The sequence below is a fragment of the Melopsittacus undulatus genome, chromosome 1 (assembly GCF_012275295.1).
Source record: "Melopsittacus undulatus isolate bMelUnd1 chromosome 1, bMelUnd1.mat.Z, whole genome shotgun sequence".
Lineage (NCBI taxonomy): Eukaryota > Metazoa > Chordata > Aves > Psittaciformes > Psittaculidae > Melopsittacus > Melopsittacus undulatus.
In genome coordinates this window covers 52,638,173-52,664,327 of record NC_047527.1, presented here as the reverse complement: position 1 = coordinate 52,664,327, position 26,155 = coordinate 52,638,173, and the positions used below count along the sequence as shown (strand labels likewise).

At 39.3% G+C, this 26,155-nt stretch overlaps 1 protein-coding gene across 1 annotated transcript; it reads right to left on the bottom strand.

Moving 5' to 3' along the window:
• Positions 1 to 3,421: 3,421 nt before the first annotated feature.
• NDUFV2 (NADH:ubiquinone oxidoreductase core subunit V2) lies at positions 3,422 to 18,058 on the bottom strand. Its single transcript, XM_005153480.3, has 8 exons — positions 17,905 to 18,058; positions 15,852 to 15,917; positions 10,607 to 10,669; positions 10,406 to 10,522; positions 8,677 to 8,845; positions 6,762 to 6,871; positions 5,719 to 5,795; positions 3,422 to 4,886 (listed from the first exon to the last, which is right to left on the bottom strand). Exons 1-8 carry the CDS (start codon positions 17,944 to 17,946, stop codon positions 4,793 to 4,795), a joined length of 738 nt encoding a protein of 245 aa, XP_005153537.2. The 5' UTR covers positions 17,947 to 18,058; the 3' UTR covers positions 3,422 to 4,792.
• Between the last annotated feature and the right edge of the window lie 8,097 nt (positions 18,059 to 26,155).

The window sequence follows — 26,155 nt, the reverse complement described above, 5'->3', positions numbered from 1 at the left end:
TGGGTCATTCATCTGCACTTGTGAAAGGCTTTGTAACTGCTTATTAAAATAGTATTACACGTTAAGACTTAAAAGAATTTAGTCACATGTGGTTTGGTACTTGTGCGTTCTAGATGGGGCGGGGGGGCTAAAGATACTTGCGCTGTCTCAGGGGTCATGTTTTGAGAAAGCAAAACAAAGCCCTGGTAGTTAGTGGAGTTAACTTAGTTAATGGAGTTAGTGTTGTTTATTGCCATGCTCAGTCTGCTACTGGATTTCTTTCATCTGTCAGTTGTGTAGAAAGCAAGAATTCCTTAATATTTACTATGCAAGTCAGGTGGGTGAATTTGTCCGATGATTTTTTTTTTTTAGTTAAAAGAGTGCTTTGATTAAGGCTATCTATTATGTAGACTTTTCCCATCCATAATTTTCTATCCTGAGTAGAGAATGGCATTACAAATCCCAGATATTCCCACACTTCACAACAGCTTACTGTTGATCTGCCTAATCTGTTCTGGCAGATTTCTCTCACATGCTTTCAAGAATGTTACTGTAATGTATGATCTGCTGGTGCACATCACTTGTGTGAAGGCAACTGCCTTCATTTGATTCTGTTAGTGTACCAGGAGTTCCTGTCAGATGATCTGGAGCAGGTATTCCAGCACCCCTGACTGCATCACAAATGGAGCTGCACTTGCCTCGTATTCTTCATGTCAGCTTGATTGCAGAGGTCATCACGTGAAATGGCAAGCAGACTGAAGGGTGGACAGGCTAGGGGCTAACAATGTAAGTGGACTAACAACTATTTCCTAAGGAAGACTATATTTCCTTCTCACAATACTATACAAGGTTGCCACTGCTGATTCACCCTCTAAAACATGACAGGCTAACAAGTATAGTGTGGTGGTGTAGCACTGCATCCTGATCCTCATGCATCAGCATGAGTAGCATGTGGCTCCAGGATTTCAGTGTGGGTTAGTAGGTGTTCACAACCAGCAGCTGACAAAACAGGGAAGGAATCTTGTGAGCAACATCTGTAGATGTTATGATTTAATAATATCTATCAGTATCTAAAAAACAGGGTTCCTTAAGCCTTTTGTAGGAACCTCTGTTTGGACTAATAAAAAAAAGCATCAGTCAGTTAAGTGCTTATTGCTCCCCCTACATGGGTTTCTTACCCTTGTCTCCAGAAGCCCCTCCTTTTACATACAGCACAGCTGCAAAATGCCTTTGTAGCTGCAGTGTGTTGGTGGGTGCTGTGCTTCCCTTGATCTGCCCTCCATGGTGAAACATCTTGTGTTTCCAGCAGTGTGAACTGCTGGTCTTAATCAACATGAATGTGTGCAGCATCTGGTTGGACTCTGTCATTGCTGAGCTCATGTCTAGGAATTCAGTGACTGAAAAATCTCTGATAGTACAAAAGTCTAAGAACTTTATCCCAAGAACTTGCAGAACGTCATGCTGGTGAAAGCATACACACTTGCCTTTGGTGGGTAAGTGGCAGGTCAGCCAGTGAGCGGCCCAGCTAACACTGCACATGTGGAACTGAATTTCAGTGCTTCTTCCTATTTAGTGACAGCATGGTTCCAGATGACATTTTCTAGTAGCATACAGCGGTCATGGGAACTCTTTGTTATGGAGCACTGTTGGGTATGTAGTGGAGTCTCCCATTACACCAAACTATCTTCCGTCTTCACCAAAGGAGCAACCACCACCCACTGGCTCAGTCCAGTGGTTTCTTTGTGCTTCCATGTTCTAAATCTCTTTTCCTTTCCCAGGACTATTTTTCTTAAAATCTTTTCTATAGTCTTTTAACTGGGGAGGGAAAAAGTCTCCTTTTTTTGTTCCACTTTTAGATAATATAGCACATGAATTTTTTCACTTTTTCCTCGTTCAAGAAGAGGGATAAACAAGACCACTAAAACCCACAGAATCAGGCCTGTTACTCTTGTATTACAAGTTTAAAGAACCATAGAATAGTTATGGTTGGTAAGGACCTTAAGATCATCTAGAACTCATTTTTCACTTAACTGGCCACCCAGTGCTCTTACAGTCCAAGATACTAACTGGTACATCAAAACTGCAGATTTAGAAGTATTTCTCTGGTTAGCTGCCCAGAATTGCTATAGATAACCCTCTGCTGTTGAGGATAATGGAAGTGATGTCTTACTAATATTAGCTGAAATATTCAATACTACTAAAACCAAGTAGAGAGTATTACTTGCAGCTATTCAAGACTATAAAAGAGAACCTGTATATATTGCAATTCTTACACTGTTCTGGAACTCTTCCTTAACAATCATCATTTTAATCCTCATCACAGTCAGATGTAAGTTATTATGAAAGTATTTTTTTATATAGTAAACAACTACAAGTAACAAATATCGCAGAATCTGTATTTCTAGTTGACATGTTTGAAGTTTGCAATGTTCAAATTTCAACAGAAGCTGAAATAACACAAGACGGGGTTTTGTTTTTCTTTTCAAGTATTTATCTTAATACAGTGATTGCCAAACTTTTGATGTGGAAACCAGGACCATAAAGCTTCATGCCGTTGATGAATGAAGTGGGTTTAGATGGGAGAGAAGACTGGTTATTTGCTTATTTCTCTTCACATATTTCAAAATGCTGTAGCTGCCCTACAGTACTGAATTTAAACAGTGATGTATCAGATTTGTACCACACTGTAAGGATAATACCAAATTATCTTTTTCTAGTCAAATGAGTGGCAGACTATGACATGTTGCAACAAAATGAGTGACATACCTGTCTGTGGAACATTGTTAAGGCAGTCTCCAGCAAATGGGAAACTGTTGAGGTTCATGTTCTGCTCATGAGACAGACATTCAAGATTTTTTGTGTATAGAGGGAATGAATAAGAGAAAAGTGGGAGGAAGCAACAAATCCTGCTGTCCAGCTTTACAAATGGGAGGAGTCTGGCAGTTGAGTTCTGTTTTGGAATACTTGAAAGTTTCACATGTGGGAGGTCTAAAACTATGTTTCTTTTCAACACAATTACGCAATCCCATCAGTTTCAGTTACATACAAAATACTGAATAACTGCAGCACACAGTAAATCCGTAACACACGCAAAGTCCTCATTTATGTTCAGCGTATTATACTTTGAAAATAGTTGTCTGCTTTTGTATTAGGTTAGAATAAGGTAATCATGTATGAACAGGAATACAGCTTTGTTGTCATTGAGAAACAGCTTAGTTAGACTGGTATATAAGAAAAGCATCTGCATCAAAATGCAGTGTCCTGTCTATCTCATGTCTCCAGAGAAGTGACAGCTGCCTAGCCTGCTACAAGGCATCTGGCTATTAGAAACACTCAAGTGACTTTGAAGAAGAGCATTAAGCAACTTTAAATTACAAATAATATTTCAATCCATGCACTACTTTCTCATATGCACAGTGCTTTATAACATTTACATATAAGATTGGGTTTTTTCATGTTTATTGGGTAACTGCTTAACTCACGAGTTACATTTATTGAATTTACTTTTCCATTTGTATGCAATTATTTAATTTTATAAATTTAGTAATGTAGAAGGGAGAGCAAGTTTTACATACGAATGATATACTTACATATTTTGCTCTCAGAACTACCAGCAGTAATGTTACTTAACAGTGTATCAAGGAATTTCACAGAGCCTACTGAAACAAAGGTAGGGCATGAACAGACTATAAGATAACCATTATGCAGGGAAATCTGTAGATACAAAACTTGGGTGAGGGAAAGCAGTTTGGGAAAGAACTGTTAATCAGAGTATCAAACCACACTAACTATAATACAGAATAAAATATAAATAATACAATTGAGCTCCATCTACCACATTAATTATAATAATGTAAGTTCGATGGCAGATTTTAGTAGAGGCACACAAAGTATGGTCTCTGGTAACTGACATGTTCATGTTTCCTCATTTACACTGGAAAGTGTGTGTGCGTACATATACATATGCTTGTAAAATCTGTCAAATGCTTTATATACAAGTATCAGTATACAGTAATTTAAAAGAAAAGTTATCTTTGACTTTTTTTGTACTGGGAGAAGAACCTCAATTTCACACAAATTTGTTCTTAAAAGTAGCAGGTACATAGCAATAAGGTGAAAGAAAGATCTGTGAACCAGATACCTACTTTTACATATTACAATTAGCTAAATACTAAACTGTTCTAGTATACTTTGTTTTCCCCCCACTATATACATTGGCTGTATTGAATAAATTTGTACAGGAAATGGTTACTGTTCATTCTTTTTGTAGAGTACTACTGCTATTCGGATTTTTTTTTTGTAACACAATAAAAAGGTAATTCTCATTTTCCCTGTTCACTGAATGGTAGAAGGAAGCATCAGATTTAAGAAACACTTCTCATGGAACCTACCAGATTTTTTATGATGGATCACCTTTTTTTTGTTTTTAAATTGCAATTAAAAGTAACAAGCAATGAAGCTTTGCCAGATAATTTCCTTTCGTTTCCTTGTGCATTTGCCAGATGTACCAGTAATTTAGGCAGTTTTGTTGCTTCTTCAAAGAACCTTAGAAAAAGGTAAGATTTTTTTAATGACAGATCAAAAGATGCAGCTTTCACCTCTCAGTGACCATAAGTGGACTCTTTCAGTGAGGCACTTCACAGTCGACAGAACCATTCTTCTTATAATCCAGAATTATGATTATGCTTTGCCGTAGTTAACACCAAGCTTTTGCTTTGTTCATTTTTAAAAGAAGTACTAGAATGCATATAATTTTACAGAGATTTAGAATGAGTTTATTATTTTCAGACATTTATCTTATATTACAAAATCCTTAGAGGTCAGCTCGAACTCCAAAACCTGGTCCTTTCGGTGGCTCAGTGAGAGAAGTAAGGCCACCAGCTGGCTCACAAGAGAAACGTCCACTCCTGAAAAATGAAAAAGTGTTTTATCCAGTGCTAGTCCTGTTACCAGCTCACATACTGTGTGTATCTGACTTAAGCCTGAAGCCGCTTTTTTCTTTCATTCTTTTGTGACAGATAGTTTCATAACTGAAATATAAGATAGGATGACTACTTTTCTTTTTTATTGATTTATAGGTTGGCCAGACAAAAGTGATGCTGATCCCAGTAATACCGAAGGCAGTATGTGATTATAGTGGTCATATTTTTGTTAAAGATGCTTCCCTGTGTTTGGAAACTATAATTGTTTTAAGACTGTTGTTCTTTTATTAAAAAAACAAAAACCAAACCGAAAACATTATGATGAAATAATAGGAATAGGTAATACACCCAAGTCAAATTAATTCCTCCCTTCACACAAACGTGTAGTTGGGCTAACAGGGAACAGTGGAAAATAACAGTTCAGAAATAACCCTTCCACAAACTTGCAGTCTTTCTGGGTTTTGTCAGAAACTGAAAAGACACCAAACAAACAACAGGAATTTGTTGATTCACATGAGCTAGAAAAATAAAAAGGCAACAGGTGATGCCATTCAGCTATTATAAGCCAAATCAGAATTAAATGTTTTCACATTTCATACTCCTCTAATGCATTAAGAACACGCAAATTCTCTGCTCCTTCCAGTTCTTTTTGGCTTTGAAGATACCGCAAGGCACTGAATACATGCCATTCTCTTCAGGATGTGAATGAATGCTTTTTATCTGTAGGTTATGACCTCAAATCACTGGAATAGGAATCTAATTTTTCAGAAGCATCAGCGTTCAAGTAGTTGGCCAGTATTATACAAACAGAGCATACCTTGGGCCAGGTTTGGGAACTTTGCCAGCCTTCAGTTCATCAATTATGTCTTCGATATCTTTAGGTGTCAAATCTTCCTGTAAAAAAACAAAAACCAAAACAAAACAGAAACCAAATAACTGACCAGAGAAAGACCCTGCAAAGTCTGCAATTGCACTAACTGCAGCATTCAAAATTCATCAGATTAGGGGCTCTCAGGTGTGGTGCTACATAGGTAATTTTGACCTTGTCCATTAACATGCATACTTGTTTAAAGAATTAGGAAAATTAAAAACCCTACTGTAATTTTAATGTTAAAATTTGTTTTATATGTATAGCAGAAATTATTTAAAAACTAAACAATGTTGATGCAGGTTATCTATAACATGGGCTTGTGTTTTCAGCTTCCTTGGTACCTCAGTGAGCTGGATCTCTGTCTACCCACTGTATCCATAGTCGTACATAATGGTGTCAGCTGTGACAAAAGCAATTGTGGGTATAGTTCAAGAGTACAGTTCATAAAAATTAATCAGACTGTGATAACAATAAAATATTATAAAAGTAAGTTGGTTTTGTGGGTTTTTGTTTGGGATGGTTTTTGTTGTTGTTTTGGGTTTTTAAGCTGGATTCAGTCAGTACGTTAATTCCTTTGGTCTGATGGCATCTAGGTCAGGCATAATTCAGGTCAGCCAAATTTAGAAGTCTGAAAGTTAAAAATAGTGTTAAGCCTGCCCAATGCTTTCCATCAGACTGCTTTAAAGTGCTTTTAAAAGCTTATCAAATACCTATCTGAAAATCCCAGATTTATGGGCAGACTACTATCACAGAAACACATTACCCACTTGTATAAATCAACACAGTAACAGAAAGGAAAAACACTCCAATACCCTGTGCTACAGATGAAGGGTGCTAGGAGGAGGCTAAGAAACTAAAAGATGTTCTATGCTATAAGTTTTCCTTGCCAACAGGATTTTGAAGTAACTGACCAGAACTTCAGTCTGAAACAAATGCAAACACAGCCCAGCAAAGAAGTTTCATCTTTAAAAAGGGAATGCAATACTTACATAGTAATTATCATTTATTTGTACCATTGGTGCATTTACACAAGCACCTAAACATTCCACTTCTATCAGCGTGAAGAGTTTATCGGGTGTTGTTTCCCCAACTTTTATACCTAAACCAATAAAGAATATTAGGTTCAGCAATGGTTATTGACCAAGATTATTAAAGTATAAGTACTCCAGAGACTTCTCATTACTTGTGTTTTGGCCTTAAAAACAACTGCATAGTTAAGTCCTCTTAAATGAGTCCAAAATATTTCCATTCAACAAAAGATTCTAACTGTGAAGTCAGTTTTCATATACATTTTGGAGACCTTATTTATAGGTTTACACTTACGACTTACTGAAAAATAACCATTAAATGACAGTTCTAAGAAACAGAACAGCTCTACTTGGGAACATTTTTAGTTATCAATACAATAGAATGGAAAATAGAGAAAACAGCTTTCATGTGCTATTATGAAATATGTTAATATGGCAATAAATATAAAATTCCCAAATTAACCAAGATTCAAGCATTAAAATTCTTAGCTACAAATTCATAAACAACTTCCAATTTTATACACCAAAGCTTATATACTGAACAACACTGTACACAGACTTAGCTTCCATTACATGTTTTTGGTTTAGTGGCCCAGACAAATACCTTCCCCAGAGGACAGTTCAGCCACCACAGCATTTGAGTCTGATCTCAACAAAACACTTAAGGGAAAGAAGAACACTGAAAAGCATTCTTCCTCTACAGTTATTGGGGGAGCAGGAACAACACACTAATGAAAGTCTTAAGTAAGGCCTGTCTCAGTGTGAACTGCACTATCATCTTTAATGCTTTGATTTTTCAAGCTAAAAGTTTCAGTTAAAATTAAGCTATCGTTGCAGTAAAAAACTTCATCTGGATTTCATCTAAATATGCCTTTTCCAGACCGCAGAATATGTGAAATGCAAAATAATAAGCAGCTATTCTGCAGCTCTTCTCAGGAAAGGTTAGCATAGCTTGTTGATTTCATAGAAGGGGAAGAGTTGTTGCTGATCTTATCCCCAGTTCTCCTCACAACCATCCAATAAGGAGGAAAAAGATCATCAGAGGGCTGGAGCACCTCTCCTGTAAAGACAGGCTGAGAGAGTTGGGCTTGTTCAGCCTGGAGAAGTCTCAGGGGAGACCTTACAGCAGCCTTCCAGTACCTAAAGGGGGCCTACAAGAAATCTGGAGAGGGACTTTTCACAAGGGCATATAGGGAGAGGACAAAGGGGAATGGCTTTAAACTGAAATAAGGTATATTTATATTACATATTAGGAAGAAATTCTTTGAGAGTGGTGAGGCAATGGAGCAGGCTGCCCAGAGAATTTGTGGCTGTCCCATCCCTGGCAGTACAGGTTGGATAGAGCTTGGAGCAATCTGGTCTAGTGGAAGGTGTCCCTGCCTTTGACAGGGAGCTTGGAACTAGATCATCTTTCTGGTCCCTTCCAACCCAAACTATTCTATGATTCTATCACTTTGCTGAAATTAAAAAAAAAAAAGCCTCACTATTTTCATACAGCATATACCTCAAAAATCTTACTTTGCATATAAAAAAAAGCCATAGGATTCAGAGTCCTCTCCTGTATATGACGTAGCACTTACCTTCTCAGTCCAAGAGTCACATTAGGATAATGAGCTTCCTGGCAAACTGTATTTAAAACCACTTTTAAGATCAGTAAATGGCATTCCAGGCAATGGCCGTTTCTGCTCTGCTGTACTGAAATCTTCACAAATAAAGACTAAAGGCAGAGTCTGAAATTTGAAGTGTTTAGCACTTCTCCAATAATTTTACTCTGTGTTTTCAATACTATTGCTGTTCCCACCATGAGTAATTTTACTTCAATAGCATTAAACAAACATTAAAAAAATTACAAGTATATTGCAAATCTGTGTCATACCAAGTTTCTTCTTAATGGCTTCTAAAATACTGTCAGAGTCTCGCAGCATGCAAGGCGTGGTAGTGCAGACCTGAATATGGTACTTCCCAACAGGTTTGCGATTATACATTGTATAGAAGGTTGCTACTTCATACACTCTCATGGGAGGCATTTCTAATACTTCAGCAACCTGTAAGAAGGAGGAAACAGACTACATTGAATTCTCGCAGGGCATCAGTAAAGGCATTTAACAAACCTGTAAAGTCACCTGTCCCCTGCAGTAGCAAGGTATGTAAGAGGGAGAGGATGGGTATCAGTGTACAGCTATATTAAAGTACCAAGAAGAGACACCCGAGTTACTCTGGAGTCACCATACATGAGAACGAACCCCACTGAACCATGGATTGGCACAGTGAGGAGCTCAGGTCAGTTCCCCTCACACACAAGCAGATGCGAGGAGTCAGCAGGGTTTCCAGGTTTCATTGTCAGCTCCAGCTCAAATCACATTTCTGGTCTTTTGCTGTATGAATGAACAAACTTGTATGAATCTGCCTGCACTCACTGACATAAGCCTTCTGTAAGGGAATACTTACAGGTTGGTGCTATGGTCACCTAATTCAGACAGCAGGTCTGCCTCAGGTTCTGTGGCACACCATGGCTACTTCTGCAGATTCGCATCACAGCTAATAAACCGGAGGGGAGAAGCACGATCTCCATGGAGACAGTTCTGGTCCAGGTATCCCTGACTTCATTAACCTGGAACCCTGGCAAACTGCTCAGGTTGAGAACTGCCTCTGTTTTCAAAGGTAACTGTTTTATGTTCCAGTCTCTATTAGCAGGCAAATAACAGACCATGAAAAATACTCGTTCACTTAAATAATATCAATCCGAAACTTAAGAGTAAATAAAAGATACTTTTCCCATTTAGTATTAATGGAGATTTGAAGCTTTATGCTATGCTGTACAAACAGTAGCTGACCTAAAATGCTGTCCTCTAAATGTGCCTGTAACTCCTTCGCTATTTTCTGTAATGCTCATGCTCCTTGCTTAGTGTATCTTAACTGAGTTGAAACCTTCTCATTTTAAAACTGATGATACGCCAGACTGTAACACAAAATGTAACAGATTTATTTATATAAACAGAATTTTTTATTTCTTGTTATTTGACTACTGCCATGCAACCCACCACTTTGGGACAGTGCACTTACTTACTTTGAAACCATTTTAATAATTGGTAAATCTTCCAGGCTTTTGCTGTGAAGTGTTATACAACTTGTGTGCTCGTGACACATACCACACCAATGCTGGTCCGTCTGCAGTCTTTACAGGCCTACAGACTGCAAAGCACAATCCTGGTAATGTGCGTACTGTTACTAACCTGTGAGGAGAAAGCCCCCATCATCCTTATCTTTCTTCTTTCCCAAACTTCAGCAGCAGACAAAATCTTTCAAGTTTCTGTTCCAACTTTCAAGATGTGTCTGGGGAATCTAAACAGGTCTCATGTAATTTTTGCTTTATCTGTAGTTTCTAGCAATGGGCTACATTGTGTAAAAAACAGAGGACCAAGTTTTCTGCATTAGTTTTCCATTCGATTTTTTTAAATGTAGCCTCGTATGGAACACTCTGACAATTCTGTGCCATGTGTAAATTCCCACATTAGTATGCTTTAATAAAGAAATGCCAATATTCTAGTAAGATACTGAAAGAAAACAGTAAAACTGTGCATGCAAGAGAATCAAGTACTAAATACCTTGTTCATAGCTGATATGGGCAACCATCCATGCTGTCTCTGGGCCAGATCTAGTACTGCCATGACAGCTGCAGACTTGTGTCCCCCTGGGTAGTTGTTTATGATTGCTTCTATCCGCTTTTTAAAGGGAAAGAGGGAAAAATACATCAGTACTGATCTAAAGACAAAGTCTGTGAATTTCACTGCTTTTTGTCTGCATACCTTTTGGTTTTCAGGTGTGAATTCAAATGGAGTATCGGGATTATTTTCAGGAGTATCTCTGTGCTTCAGGAGAAGAAAAAGAAAATGTGTAAAATAGGGTTGTGGAGAAATTATTCACGACGGATTTACTGTTGTAAAATGTCTTCTCAATAGACAGTTACAGTTGAGTTCCTTGAATAAAACAGATACGTTCCAGGTAAAGATTTATAGAACCCAAAGGATTAAACTTCTCTGAGAAAGTTATCAAAAATACTGATAGCCCATTTTTTTTGTTATTTTCCCATGAGAATTTAGAAGTCTTGAAGTGACATTTTCCTATAATAAAATCTTAGTTCTGATGAAAGTTCTTATTCACCAGAAAAACTTCCTGCCCAAAGCTTTCATTTCTAATCTGCTCATTATGATATTCTTGAAATACTTGTAGTTAAGTTTCACTCCAAACTTTATGCAGTTTTCAAACTGAGAAATTTGCAAATTAAATGGAAAACTTGGGGAATAATGCAAGCTACACATGAGCCTTGATGTTAAAAGCAATTCACAACCAGCTAATAATAAAAGCTTTAAAATTATATTTAGGAGAAAGAAACTCATTCCACTCACTTTCACTTTGATCATTTTCTCAAGTAGCCCAGGGTGATACTGTTTCCTTGCTGCGTTCTTGTTGAGCAGCGAAGGGTTTAATGACAAATCTTAACATTGCAAAATACTTGCATACTGAAAGACTGTCATCAGTGCAGAACTTAAAATATGTGTGGCCCATAGCTGTTCCTTGGTTTAGAAACTTTAATATGGAAATATCAAAAGGCAAAATACTTCAATTATGTCTGCTGGTCTAATGAGAGATTTCCTTTGCTTATCCCATCTATATCCTGGAGCAGAGTACTACTGCCTCTCTCAATTTGGTAGCATGCACACCTACCACGGTCCCAAGTCTAATATAAAGCCACAGTCATTATGTACTTCACCACCAAGGATATTTCCCCCCAAATAACAGGAATTACAGGAAGATAACTGATTCCCTTTGAACACACTAATAATTAATTGTGAATTTACTGCTTATTGTGTGGTCTACAAGATAACACAAGACAGCTTTGAGGAACACAGCTGTCACTACTTTAGACTGTCCAAGATAAATTATTTGACTCCTCATTTGTAATGCTGGTGAGGGTTTTGTGCCAATTTTAATGAAAGTTCTCAAAAAGAGGCTGATGGAGAAAAAACTGGAAATACTGTGCAGCTTTTAAGTTTTTTCCCCTTCCAGCCCTGTGTTTTAGCTGAACAGATCAAATCCATGATTCATGATAAGTATTTCTGTAACTTAACTTCTCCTTCTCAAATCTGCATGCCTGTTTTATTTCAGGATGCTGTTTTGCCTTCCATAGCTATTTGATACAGTTACAATTGTATTTAATTTCTTTTGCAAATATATTTGATTTATTGAAATCTCCCTCTTTGTCTAGAACAGCTGTTTTTTTCAGTGTATCATCTCTAAACTGATATTTTATATGTGAAGAGAAATAAGAAAGACTTTATATCCAAAGCTACAGCTGTCAGACAGTCACTTCTATGCAGCAGGGCTCCAAAATACACTGTAAAGGCTACAGCACAGGTGAACACTATTGAGATCACAGAATCATAGAATAGTTTGGGTTGGAAAGGACCTTAAGATCACTTAGTTCCAACCCCCCAAGCATGGACAGGGACACCTCACACTAAACCATGTCAGCCAAGGCTGTGTCCAGCCTGGCCTTGAACACTGCCAGGGATGGAGCATTTACCACTTCTTTGGGCCTGTTCCAGTGCCTCACCATCCTCACAGTAAAGAACTTCTTCCTTGTATCTAACCTGAACTTCCCCTGTTTAAGTTTAAACCCATTACCCCTTTTCATATTGCTGCAGTCCCTGATGAAAAGTCCCTCCCCAGCATGCTTTTAGGCCCCCTTAAGATTGTTTGTTTTCCATTTTCCTAAATGGGCTTCATTTATTTCTGTGCTTCAGAGAGTCTGATAGTTTTCATCAAAAGCTTAGTGTTCTAGGCCTACTGAGCTGTGAGGATTTTGTCAATCGCACATTCCATGGTCTTCGATTTGTCTGATGATGCACCTCTTATTTGAGACTTGCATGAACTGGTTTACTTCCAAATGATATGGGTGCATTTCTCCCATTTTTTTTGGAGACAGATTCTGCTGAGCAAGATCAGAGTTAAGGACACAGTATTGGAGAGGATACTGTATTCAGTCACAGAGTGGTTATGGTTAGAAGGGACCTCTGCAGGTCATCCAGGTCGAATTCTCCTGTGCAAGCACAGCCACCCACAGCTGCTTGGCCAGGGCCATGTCCAGATGGGTTCTGAATATCTGCAAGATGGGAGACACCACAACCTCTATGGGCAGCCTGTACCAGTCCTTGGTGACCCTCAGTTATAAAAAAAGTGTTTCCTGATGTTCTCTGAGGCCATTGCCTCTGGTCCTGTCACTAGGCATCACTCAGTAGAGCCTGGATCTCTTTGCATCCTCTCTTCAGGTATCTGAAGGCACTCCCTCCCCCAGCCTTCTCTAATAGTCACAGCTCTCTCAGCTTTTCCTCATGTAAGATATGCTCATCAAAAGAAACCAATACATTAAGTCTTCCTCCCTACACAAACTAAGTGCAAACAGCTATATCTACCAATTACAAACATTTGCTGAAAAGCAAGGTCAAACTTTATTCCTTTCATTTTTTTCCCAGTTCCCTTCTCGTGCTCCCCAATAAATTGAAAAATGGTGAAAGTACTCTCAGACCCAAGTATTTCACTGACCATCTTCACAAGTAATTGAAACTGTTAATACACTGATTCTCTAACTTGCTGTGCAGCCCTATGACAAAGCCCACATCAGGGCAGCCTATGTGTTAAGGAAACTCAGCCTGTTTAAAACCACAAAGTAGAAGAGCTACATTTTAGCTGTCAAGGAACTAAACACAGAAGTCAAAGGCAGAAGAGGGCATGTTTAAAGAAAGGTAAGTAACTATAATAAATAAAAGTATCTTTGAAATCAGGCCTTCCCTGGCCATCAGAAATGCCAGTTTTGGAACAGTTCTCTTGCATTACTATGGGCAAACAATCTTCCTAGTTTTAGGCTTCACATGTATACTTTTTTTTGGAAGAGTGATCTGTCCATCTGTGATGGTACTAAGTTTAAGTCTCAGTAGTTCTCTTATTTCTGTATTTTTCTGATAATGTGTAAGGAAAACAAAACTTGCATGAAAAAAGTCTGCAAAGGGATGCATAGGCATAGTAAATTGGAACTGCCTTTTAATAATATATCTTAGGACAACCAGGTCCCCAGGTCCCCTGCTGTTACAAAACAAGCATGCTGTATGTATTTCCTGTCCTCACAGATAGATTTCATATGTGGAAAGTGCAACAAGAACTACCAAAACTTGTTTGCAAAACAAAAACAAGAGACTTGTATATATAAAACCACATATGAAGAGGGCTACCACCAGGTCAGTTACTCCCAGGTAAGTCCACTATTCCTCCACAAGCAGTTTTTAACAACCTCTGACACTTTATGTTAATTCCAGGAAACTAAAACTTACTTTTTTTTTAGAAAATGTTCCTGTTTCTCCCCTCTCCCTTTCTCCCACCCCCCAGAGAAATCTGAACAGGAGAAAGTCCCATTTTCTGATTGTATATCAACACCTAGTGTTGATTAAAATAATACATTCAGTTCAAATCAGCAGGAAGAGTTTCCCTTGAACTCTGCTGTGTTAAACATCTGAATCTTGCTTTAAAGGTTTCTAGTTGTAATTGTTTGCCCTAACTACACACAACTGACATCTGTCTTCTTCCCATAGCTTTTTGCTTCACAGACAAATATGAGCCTGTTAAAAAAAAAAACAACCGCCCCCCCCTCATAAAACACCGCACCACACTTCCGCCTTTCCCCCTGGAACAATTTTCTGTGCTCTTCTAGCAAAAATTCTGTTGTGGAATAAAAATAAAGGAAGTCAATGATGCCATTAAATAAAGAACTGCAAATCACAAGTAGCTAACTAGAACACACCACTTCTCTATATTCCTTCCTCTATTTTCAGGCTCCTCCCTCCAGCAAATAACTTGAACAGTTACATAAGTCTTGAAAAATGCCTGGAGAACTTACAAAGTTATTTAGCTTCATGTTCCAGGCACCAACACACATTAGGATGCCAAAGACACCTTTTGCCTGTCTTCACCAACCTCAAACTACACTTGAAGTTTCCTAAGTTGTCAGCCTACACTGTTTCCTCTATTCCTTGAATACCAGCTCTCACTCTATAAAACATCAATGCTTGCTCAAGTTTTTGGAAAAGTATACAAAGCGTCTACTATAATCCCATTACATTAGTTGTATGAGAAAAGCTGTAGAGGCAGCTGCAAAAAGGCAACAACAACAGCAAAAATCTGTCCAAAAATGCTGAGCATCTGCTTTCAACAAAGTGGTCAATTCTCTAGTAAAGTAGTGATTTCTAGCAAACACTGGAAAACCACCAAATTATTCAGCTGTTAAATCACAGACTAGCTAAAGCTCTAAAGAGGGTAGAATGGGGCAGAATACACCTCTTGGAAATGCTTCAGGTTCTTTTCAGAAGTAGGCAACACATTTGCTTTACACATTTAAATGGGAGTGCTTTTTCTTTTTTGCAATTGCTATTACTATTTATATATATATATAGGGATGCCTCTGATAATGCCTAATGGCATCAATTATTAATCATTATGCAACATGCTACATCACATATAAAATGAACAAGAACTACGTGTTTCAACTCCCAGTAAGCAGGGCTAAACCTGGACCTAACAGTAATTCTGCAGCACATGTTAGAAAACAAGAAATTACACCTGCAAAAAGTTTCATTAACTTCAATTACAAATTCAATTAATGCCAATTATAAAGGGCAACAAGAACTGTTGTATAATGAAATACAGTTTAAGCAGAGTCTTATCTGCAATCACACCCAAATGCTACTAGTATCACCATTACCACAAGTTTTCACTATACAAGGAAAGAAACACAAGGCCAAAAACAAAAGAAAAAAAACAACAAACCAAACACCTTTTACTACCCCATCACAACTATAATAAAAAGTTCTACTGAAAAAAATTGCTTCTTTGTAAATGCCAGCAGGCTTCTATAGCAAGTTCTGTCTATCAGAAGCTTTCAGGCAGATTAAAAAAACATATGTCTTACACATTCCCCTCACAGCAAGACAGAAAACGGCTTACCACAAATAAGGCTCCTCCACTGGCATTACATCCTGCTGTTCTATGTAAATATCGGACTTGTCTTATCTATAAACAAAATAAAGTACAAAGTATTAAATAGTTAATCATTTACATACTGCTAGTGGCTGCTTTCCGAACCAGCTTGATTTCTTCTCTAACTGTAAACTATTAACACTACTATCATCATTAATAATTTAAGCCAAGAAGAGACTATTAGGAGCTTTCCTCTACTACTGGGAGAGAAAATCTCTTAATTCACTTTGACTGTTTTAGACAACATAGAAGTAAAAGGATTTAACTTAAGATAATACTCTGCCACAGCTTAATTTAAGTGCCTCGAAGACAAATTCTTCTCAAACATTTCATGAAGAATTTTCTAATTTGTTACTTTATATCATATGTGATTTAAATGTAAAGTCTGCAGAAACTACCACTATTACAGTGGTTCTTTCTCACTGACATGCTTCTGCAGTTTTTATCTAAATGAGCAGTATGATCAGGCATATGAGGACAAAAATAAACACAAACCTGAAATATCACCAGAACACACATCTGTGTGCAAGTTCTGTTTAGCTATTCTCTGTACTCTCTGGATCTGTCATGCCAAAGCAGATCAAGATTTCTAGATTCTGTCCAGGATTACTAAGACAACTTGTTAATATTATCTTGTCATAAGTAATCATTCTATAACAACTTTTGTATTGTTACATTGAATTCTAGATCAATTTTTATATTTCCTAAAGTATAGCATATATATTAAAAAAACCCTCCTTAACTAATTAATTTCTGTTACTGTACAAAATTTGTGGGACTCCAAGCAGATCAGCATCAAACCAGCAAGAATATAGTCACAGGGTGAGATCTGAAACCCAAGCCTAAGTGCCAGGGAACTTAGGGAATCCTTCTTTTCTGTAAGAGCAACCTGATCAGCTCAATGCTTTCAGCTCAATGCTCTTGTCATTTCATCCTCAGTGTAGTTTCACACGCTGACTGCTGTCATGATCAGCCCTTCCGGGAAGCACTAGATCTACTATGCAGTTATGTGTATTACGTTGTGTGCACCCATTTTCTCTTTGTTCTCCACTTCTGGCTCATCTGAAGGCAGCAGCTAGGAAAGCAATTCATCTGCTATTCTTTGTCAGAGGCCAAAATGAAGTCTGGGATACATGGATAACTGCTGATCATTCCCAAATGTCACCTTTTCCAAGAGCCTCTCAGTCTACCATCTTTATCAACTTGACATGAAACACATCAAATGGAATGCACTGGCATGGCAATTTGAGTGCCCTCAGTGTGCCAGACAGCACATAAAATACAGGGAAATGACTTTTAAGTGTGAGTAGAACATGCAAATATAACTGAAATTCTGCAATTCTGAAAGGAACATAAAAATGAGAATGTGATGCTGATATAAATCATACTAGAGTATGCTAAATAAATATAACACATGTATGCAATGCTCCTTCAAAAGGAAGTACTTCAGATGAAGACCCTCCAAAGACACTGTTCTGTTTTCAAGAACCACATCTGTGATTTAAGACTCTGAGGAAAAAATAGGATGTGCCTCCGTTTTTCTGCACTGGCCTAAAGGATTTCTATTGGCATGAAGAGCTGACTCGGGAATGAAAAACAAATTAAGGGGCTTCCTTCCAATTGAGAATCTGATATATAGACAAATCAGAAACTTTACTTCCGTGCGGGAAGCTTCCCGATAACCTACAATAAGCACCACGCAGTTGCTGCAGCCTCCTCAACCTGTCGCAGGCAGCGCCACCCTAGAGCCTGTCAGGTAACCCCGACAAGCCGCGGGACCTTCAGAGCGACAGAAACACCCGGCAGTGAAGCCCTTCCACCACTCGTCCCGGGCCTTTCTTCCCCGTGGCCGAGCCCTACCGCAGGCCCCGGCCGCCCTACCACTGGGAGGGCAGCACCGGCTTGCCCCCAAGTCCCCCCCGCCCGCCGCGGCCTGTCTCCTCTCCCGCAGCCTCCTCCCTGCCCCTGCCGGCGGGGAACAGACGTGTGGCCGCCGCCACAGCAACACTCTCCCCCTTACCGAGCGTGCGGCCGAGGCCCGCAGGGGAGCCCACAGGAACATGGCGACGGCAGAAACAACAAGCCCCCTTCAACCCCCCCTTCCCTTCTCCTTGAGGCCTCCGCTCGCCCTCCGCGCAGCGGCAAGGAGACGCGCTCCGCGCATGCGCCGGCGACGCACCCCTACGCGCGCGTGCCCGCTCTCGCAGGCGAGCCGAGCCCCTCGTCGGGATCGCGCCGGGTGAGTGCCCCTCGGCGGCCGTTGGCGGTCGGACGTTGTCGGCGTTGGTCTGCGCTGTCCCCGTGGTGGACATGGGTCCGGAACGAGCGGGGTCGCTGCTCCGTGACTGCGCTGGCAGGTGTTGTGGCGGCTGCTCTGCGAGGAGAAGTTACCCGGGCTGACCCTTCTGTGCTGTCAGACCCGGACGGCTCGTGTCAAGTAACAGAAGCAACCTACAGGATGAAAAAAACACAAACCAATAAAATCCTTTGGAAACAAGGACCTGTGGTAAATAGAGGGAAATCGCAGAAACTTGTGAGGCTTTCTGGGTCCTCTCTTTTCCTCCTTTTAGCCCAGTTTTGTTGATCGGGATATTGAATGTTTTAACTCCTTGCACCTATGTTTTGACCTTCCTTGACCGGAAAAAAGGAAGACTTAAAATTTGGTTGTCTTCATGGCCTCACAGCAGCCTACCAGTATCTGAAGGGGGCCTAGAGGGGTGCCAGAGGGGGACTCTCCATCAGGTACTGTAGTGATAAGGCATTGCTTTGTGCATTCTGCCTCCTACATGCACTGACCTTAAGTGCCAAAGGCCTGCCTACGCAGGGCCTGGTGCAGCGCCACAAAGGGTGTGCATACAATGGCTTAAAACCACTATCGATAAGTACCTGAGAGGGTCTTTTATGGACCATAATGATTTCAGACCGCTCTTTTTCCAGTGTGACCCACCTATGAGGGAAACTGCATTCCAGAGAACAAGACTCCCTGTGTTTATTCTTTTGACAAGGGTCTGGAAATGCAGCAAGTGATATACTTCTGCCTGTGTTTCCAGGTGCACAAGAACTGTTGAGAAATGGCCAGACCACCTCTTCCTGTAACTTGCACCTTGTCCTCAGCATCCTCACAAGTATTAATTGTATGGGCTAGTAAGGGAGAGATGGAGAGTACTATTCTTTTCAGCAAATATAGGCTAGACAATTATTCTTGCAACCAAATAACTATTCAGTGTGTCACTGGATTTCTTCATTAGTATGCATATTATGTCAAATAGTTGCCATCAGGCTTTTGTTTTAAGTGCAATCATACTAGGGATATTTAATGACTGTTACATTACTCTGCCCTGAAATACGAAAATAAAGAGATTGGCATTCATTAATCTTCAATCCATTATTTATGTACGGGCATTTGCTGTATATTTTCTGACATTCAACAGTAGTACCTCCAGCCACAGCATTACAATTAGACTGAAAACATGAAATTTTAATTATTTTATAATACATGCTCTAACATTGTTGTAGAAACCGTAAGTAATTTGTAGTGTAGGGACTGTGAATGTTTGCAAGCCATTTGAAGATTCTTCTGAAAACAGGTCATCTAGAGAGAACATAAGTGCTATGAAATGGTATCACAGGCTTCTGACTGCATTGACACACCTTCAATCAGCTCTGCTGTAGAAAAGAAAAGGCTATTAAAATATTTCTGAAGCCTGAGCATTATACATTAGTATGTTCTTATTGAACTAGTTCAGTGATCTATTTTAGGAAGTGTGAAAACACACGGGACAAACAGAAGAGATAGTATTAAAAAATTAAGGCTTAAAAACACTGGAAAACAAAACATTCTCTGTTGCAGTCTTCACATTGTGACTGTACAAAAACTGGCTTATATACCCAGGAGTGTTTGAGATTAAAAAGTGCTGCTATCTTTGTGATACATTAGATTTAATTACATGTACTACAGAGTAGAATTAGTGTGAAGTATGATCTAAGACCCATTTCTGTAAGCAAGGTTGAGACAAAGCAGTCAGTGAATTGCCTCCTCATTTAACACGCTCACCTGAGAATAGTAAATATTAGAACAGGTATTTTTAGCATCATGGAAGGAACTCTTCCAACAAAAGATGACTGTATAGTTAGTGTTGAGGTTGTAAGTGCAGCCTCTTCTGCAGAACATTTTCCTTCAGAGAAATAACTAGAGAAGTATAGGGACTGGAAAGAAAAAAGAAGGCACATTGGAAAAAAATCAATCCCACAATTACTTAGCCGTCAAACTGGAAGTGAACATCAGGGGATATTGCTGCAGGGGAAGGCTGCCTGCGATAACAGTGCTTACCATACCAGAGAAACCTGGAAGGTGTAGCTGTTAGAGCATCTGAAAAGACATTTATAAAGAAGGAGCATGTCACTGCCACAGGTAACTGGCCATAGTTTCTGTGCAGGTGGAGAGTGGTATAGCTCCACTGAAGAGAGAACTGAACTGATTTTCCTCATCTGAGGACCAGGCCTACTGGTTTGTGAGACAGGAGCTTTCACATTGCATACAGCAAATATATTTCAGTTATTTTATGATTACTTTGCTTCTATGGCTCGAGTATTAGAGATGACAAATTTGCATTACCATTCTACAGTATGCTTGAAGCAAATGGCAGCAGTACCAGTAAATGGTGAATGATAATGAAAATAGGCTCAAGCTGTATTGTGTTCCAAATGCAGATAAAATGTTTATAGCCTCAGCATCCTTTACATAATACCCACTGAACTCAGTAAAATATTCATACATAATTCAGCCAGTTATTTTGTGTTATATCTTAAGGTTTGATACATATTTAAAAGTAATCTGTGCTTAAATTCAAAGATGACTTGATGGCATTCCTTCAAGATATAATCTGTTTGGTATACAGATGGCATTACAGATAAGCAACACGTTTTTTCCTTTACTGTGTACTTTTACAACACACTGCACTTTACTCAGCCTGCATACATGTTGCTCATGTTCCTAGATGCTGTTTTAGTGTTACTGAGGTCTAATGAGGAAGCCTACACAGTACTATGAAACACTCTTCCACTGAAAGAATAAGGTATGATAAAAAACATCTTAATGGTGTTTACTATTTGCACAAAGTACAGTTTTGTAAGACCCTTGATTAGATCTGTACTTTCTGCAAATGCAGTTCTTTCAGTATGCTCTAGCAGTTTAAATTTCACCATCATGTGAAAATACATTTCATATTATGCATGAAAGTGAAAATGCACTTAAGGTTTAGAAAGAACCTTAAAGTGAACTGTCCTTAATTTCTACTACTCACATTATTTAGGAATATGTAACAATAACTCCAGTGTGCCCATATGCATAGATAATTGTGCTGTGAATGAAATAATTGTAGCTGACATATAATCAAGACTTTGTTATCCAAAGATGAAGACCTCTTTTAGAATGTGATTAGGAATTACTATCTTTATCTTACACATAGGAAAATGTGAAGCAAGTGTGTACTGACCCCCAGTTAGTCATGAGAAGTCACCAAGAATTGGCAAAGAACACAAGTCCACCAACCTATAACCCAACATCCTATTCTGTGGACCATGTTTTTTCCCTAGTCTGAGAGAAATTCAGTTCCCAGTTATCAGCCATTCATAATCCCTGATTTGCAGCATGGAGAGGGCACTAGGAATAAATCCTTCTCAATTAAACTATTAATAATGAAGGATGAGGAGTTAAATGCATTCACACACTTAGCATTAGACACTTAAATGCCCTGGCTAGAAACTTGCACTCCTTCCGTGGTTAACTGACTCTCTCCTGACTATGTACAGAGCCTGAAGAGCTACTTTCCTAAATTAGTCTTCCAAGTCAGGTACCAAGCGCTATAAGGAAGAGCAGCTTCCAAATACTCTACACAATTTAATTCTACTTAAAATATTGCTTCTGTATTCAGGTTAAATATTAAATTAAGCTTAAATGTTTTGATGTGTAAATAAACTACTGTAAGAGACACTGCCTCTCTCTTCAGTAAGGTCATGAAAGGCTGCTGCGACTTCCACTGGCACATCCTGACTTTCTCATGTTAATAATCTGTGAAGTTCAAACACCATTTAAAAAAAGTGGTCAGCATCTTTTTGCAGGAGCTTTGAACTTTTTTTATTCAAAAGGGCAGCTAGAACTATAATTAGGTACAGCTAGTCTTCATTATTTAGCTCATTTATTATTTATGTCTCCCTCCCCCAGTGCCTGTGAACCTCACATCTTGTTCTGGCAGAGAAGAGGGTTGAATGTTGCTCTACTTGGTTTCACAAGCTCCAGGCATGGTCCTTGATTTACAAGCTGGGCTTCAGTGTGCTGCCCAAATGCAAGCAGTGGTGTTACAGCCTCTAGCATTCCAAGCAACCAAGTTACCAATGCACTCTCTCCACCTTTCAGGCAAGCAATCAGAGATGACCTCCCCTGTACACATTTACTACCTGCATGTATCATAATTGTCACTCCATCACTGCAGTCTCTCCCCACCTCATGCTGGATAAATTATGTTTTTGACATTTTGTGGGTTATCGTATTACTAAGTTTTGCAGGTCTTCTGAGAGGTGGAAGGAGAGGTAATGGCAATTTTTAATGGAGATAAATGCAGGAAGGACATAATGGGATGGAGTGTTAGGCTGTTTCCTTTTAAGCTCCTGACAGTCAGTGTGTCACTATCTTTTTGCAAAGATCATGCCTGACCAGAATGGTGACAGCTTTAGTAACAACTTGCATTGCTTTGTCATACTTTTCAAGAACAAGTTTTCTCTTTTGTGCAGTGCACAGCTTTCATCTCTCTAGGATGCCTTCCTCCCCAAATCCTTATCTGTGGACTAGCAGATGGAAAGGCAAGAATTTGAGAATAGCCTGATTGGTATTGAGGGAGTGAGGTTAAGATGGAATAGGGTAGAATTGCTAAAGTAGATTTGAAATTTCTGCAGGACTTTTTTCTTTATCCCCTATTGTAAAGAGAAGAAAGTTTAGGCTACAAGTTGCTTTAGCAAGAAGGCAGTGCAGAAAAGGAAATACAGTGACCTACTTAAAAAGAAATAAAATGCCTCAAACCTCTTGGGGTTGAGTCTACAAAAAAAATAGTAAGAAAAAACCACAGCACAGTGTGTGCGTGCAAGGAGACAACATCTTCATTTCTTTCCTAGAGGGAACAAAATTTATCAGGAATGGATTTGACTTCTGGTCAAATTATATTATTATAGCATTGCTATTATGCAGTTTAAAGGGATGTTTTTACTTTGCCTAGTAAGACCTTTAATATGTTAGTATCTTTCACTGACTTTCTAATGTGCTAATATCTTGTCTGGAAACAAATGCTTCTCTCCCTGTCATTTTCCCTAGGGCACAAATAAGTTTCTGCCATCCCTGTTTATTACCCTGTTTATAACAGTTATACTGTATTTCAATATTTTTTTCCCACTTGTTCCCCCCCCCCCCCCCCGAATGTTTCGTGGACACCATCTTGGATGACCAGAGGCTATTTTTTTATTCATCCTTTAATCATCTCTTCACCTTGGGTGATTCTTCCAGGACTTAACACTTCTGTTGGCATAGTCCTTGCTATCACCAGGTCATGTTAGCCTTTCCCTTGCATCAAAGTCGGACCCCAGGGAAGAAGTCTCTTACTTACTGTAAATCAAAACATGCATGCCAAGTCAGTTATCTTCACAGCTCTATGGATGATAATTACAAGCACAAGAATTACATTTGTCTTATATCCAAAGCTTTGAGAGTAATTAAGTGTGTTGGGAACAGACAGGCTGATTTGATACCTTTGTGGATTACTAGGATCCAGCTGTTCATACTTTGAAACCTGTGGTGAAACAAGTCACTGCCAAGTAGACAGGAGCATTCTGGTGCACAGGTCCTGCTCACAAGAGCCTTCCATGGCTGTGTTCCCTGCATACTCATGCCTTTCCAGGACCCAGCACAAAGTCTGAGTGCCAGCAGTATGACACTGCCAGTCTGGGCTGGTCTAAAGCTGACACAGTGATTCATGATCACTGCATGGGAACAGGAGACAGAGGAGCCATGTGCCAGACCCAAAACCATATATGCCTCTGCAGCTTGCTATTCCTGCCATGAGAGATACTAAGGTTTCAAATTTCTTATTTCTTTTCTGTCATGTTCCTAATGACTTAATCTCATCCACTCTTTTAGTTTCTGTTGCCCTCTCACCACACTGTCTTTAATCATCTTCAGTCTTCTCACTCTACTTTGGTTTATCCTCTCCGCAGATCCAGGCATGATTTGACCACTCCCATCTTAAAATAGTGCCCTTGAACTCACCTGCCTTTCCTGGTTATTGCCTCATCATCCTTTCTCTTTTAATGTCTCAGAGTATTTAACAGTTTACAGTTGGTATCTGGGGTTTCATCAAAAACAGCCCAGCACTTTAATGCAGCTTCTGCCCTTGTACTTTGCTGACACCTATGCCTATTATTTATTTCAGTAACCGTCACATTCTTTTCTGTCTCCTGAGTAAATATCCTGTGATTTCAATCTTTTCCAATTCACAGCCATTCAGAATATTGCTGAAAATACTGTTTCCCTAAATTTGGCCACAAAAACATGAGAAAGTTCTGATTTCCTTTATTATCCAAAAGCTTGTTTTCACTTTCAAGGTCTCTCCCCCCTTATAAAGCTTCCCTTGTAACATGCTGTATTTCTTCTATTCTATTCCCATGGTTATTTTGATTCAATTGTACAACAGCTATTTCTGTGTTAGAAACTGGGTGACAACATGAACTGTGGCACCAGCAAACCACACTAGGTGTTATCATGCAGCATGGACCCTGCCTGACAAAATCCATGGTCCAATCTGCACTACATTGTTCCAATCTGTCACTCCTCAGAGGTAAATTTCAGCACTAACTCATCCACAGAAACGCCCATCTCCACTGCAGGTGCTGTCATACAGAAGAATACTCTCTCCATCCTGGTTGTTGTCCTCATACAGAGTGATGAGAGATTTCCTGGCTTGGAATTGGCAGCTCATGTTTGGCATAAATTCAGCCGTCTGGGTGGCAGGATGGGTGAGCTGTGCTTCAAAATCAAACACATGTGGGCTCCTGGGCAGTTTGCATGTGCAGGACCTTGGTGCCATCAAGGTCTCCTCCTCAAGATCTCCTATTATTACACTGTGATGCCAGTCTGCGTTTCCCACTTCTTTCATGCTTTCCCTGTACTGTCCACTGGGGAGAAATTTCCTATATGTATGAATATCTAAAATAACCTTTTAATTTCTTGTTAAAGTTCTTCTTTGCTCCGATACCTATAAACCCCATAACAACAGTTAAGACTGCTAGAACTGATACCAGTCACACTGATGCGTACTGTTGTGTTGTTTCCTTGTGCTTCCCAGTCTATCCCTTAACTACTTCTGTCCTCTCCTGTTTCATGCTTTGATTCAGCCTCCTGGAGACATGGATAGGACATAAAAGGGGCTTTTCTCAGAGGAACTGTTCCAATAACAAACTAGTTCTAACCTGGGTCCTTGAAGAAAAAGAGCTCTATTGGAAATTACAGTAAAGGCTTGAGTGGAAGAGGGGTGTGAAGGAAAGGAGAACCAAATCCCAGTCCTATTGCAGCTTCATTCTTATCTCTCTCACAGTTTCTCATCCATTTGTTGTGATGTGGATGATTCTTAACTGCCAAATGTAATATCTATAATCTCAAAATCTCCCCAACTCAGTAGATATACAGTGCTTAGAATCCTGTCTTTCCTGTTTTGTATGATCTAACTGAATTGGTGTTAAGTTATTCCTATTTATTCTGGAAATACAAAATGTGTTACTTTGCTCTTAATCTGCATAGAGTGAAACCATCTGCTGTGGTTCACAGTTGAAGAACAAGAGACTATAAATTCTGCCTAGTATTTATATCCATCCCTCATTAAACAAGTAATCATTACCATTACCAAGTTGTAAGTCAGAGAAGTATAGAGTCATAATCTTAACATATGAGCATGAGTGACCCATTCTCTTTAAAAAAATCCAAACCCAACATTTAAATACAAATGTAACTTTTGCTTCTACCTGATGGTGAGAAGGCAGCTTTTAGTGGCTAAGGTAGAGGAGGAGTGGAGGCTGTTTTCAGGTGAGTCAGTGACTCTAACTCCATGCTGAGTAAAAAGCGATTTGACAAAAGAAGGAAAATCATACTGGACTCAGTTGTGGGATCATCTAGTGTGGTTGCAGAATGCCAGGAATCAACAGTCAGAAGGGATAGTGTTCAGTGAGAATACCTA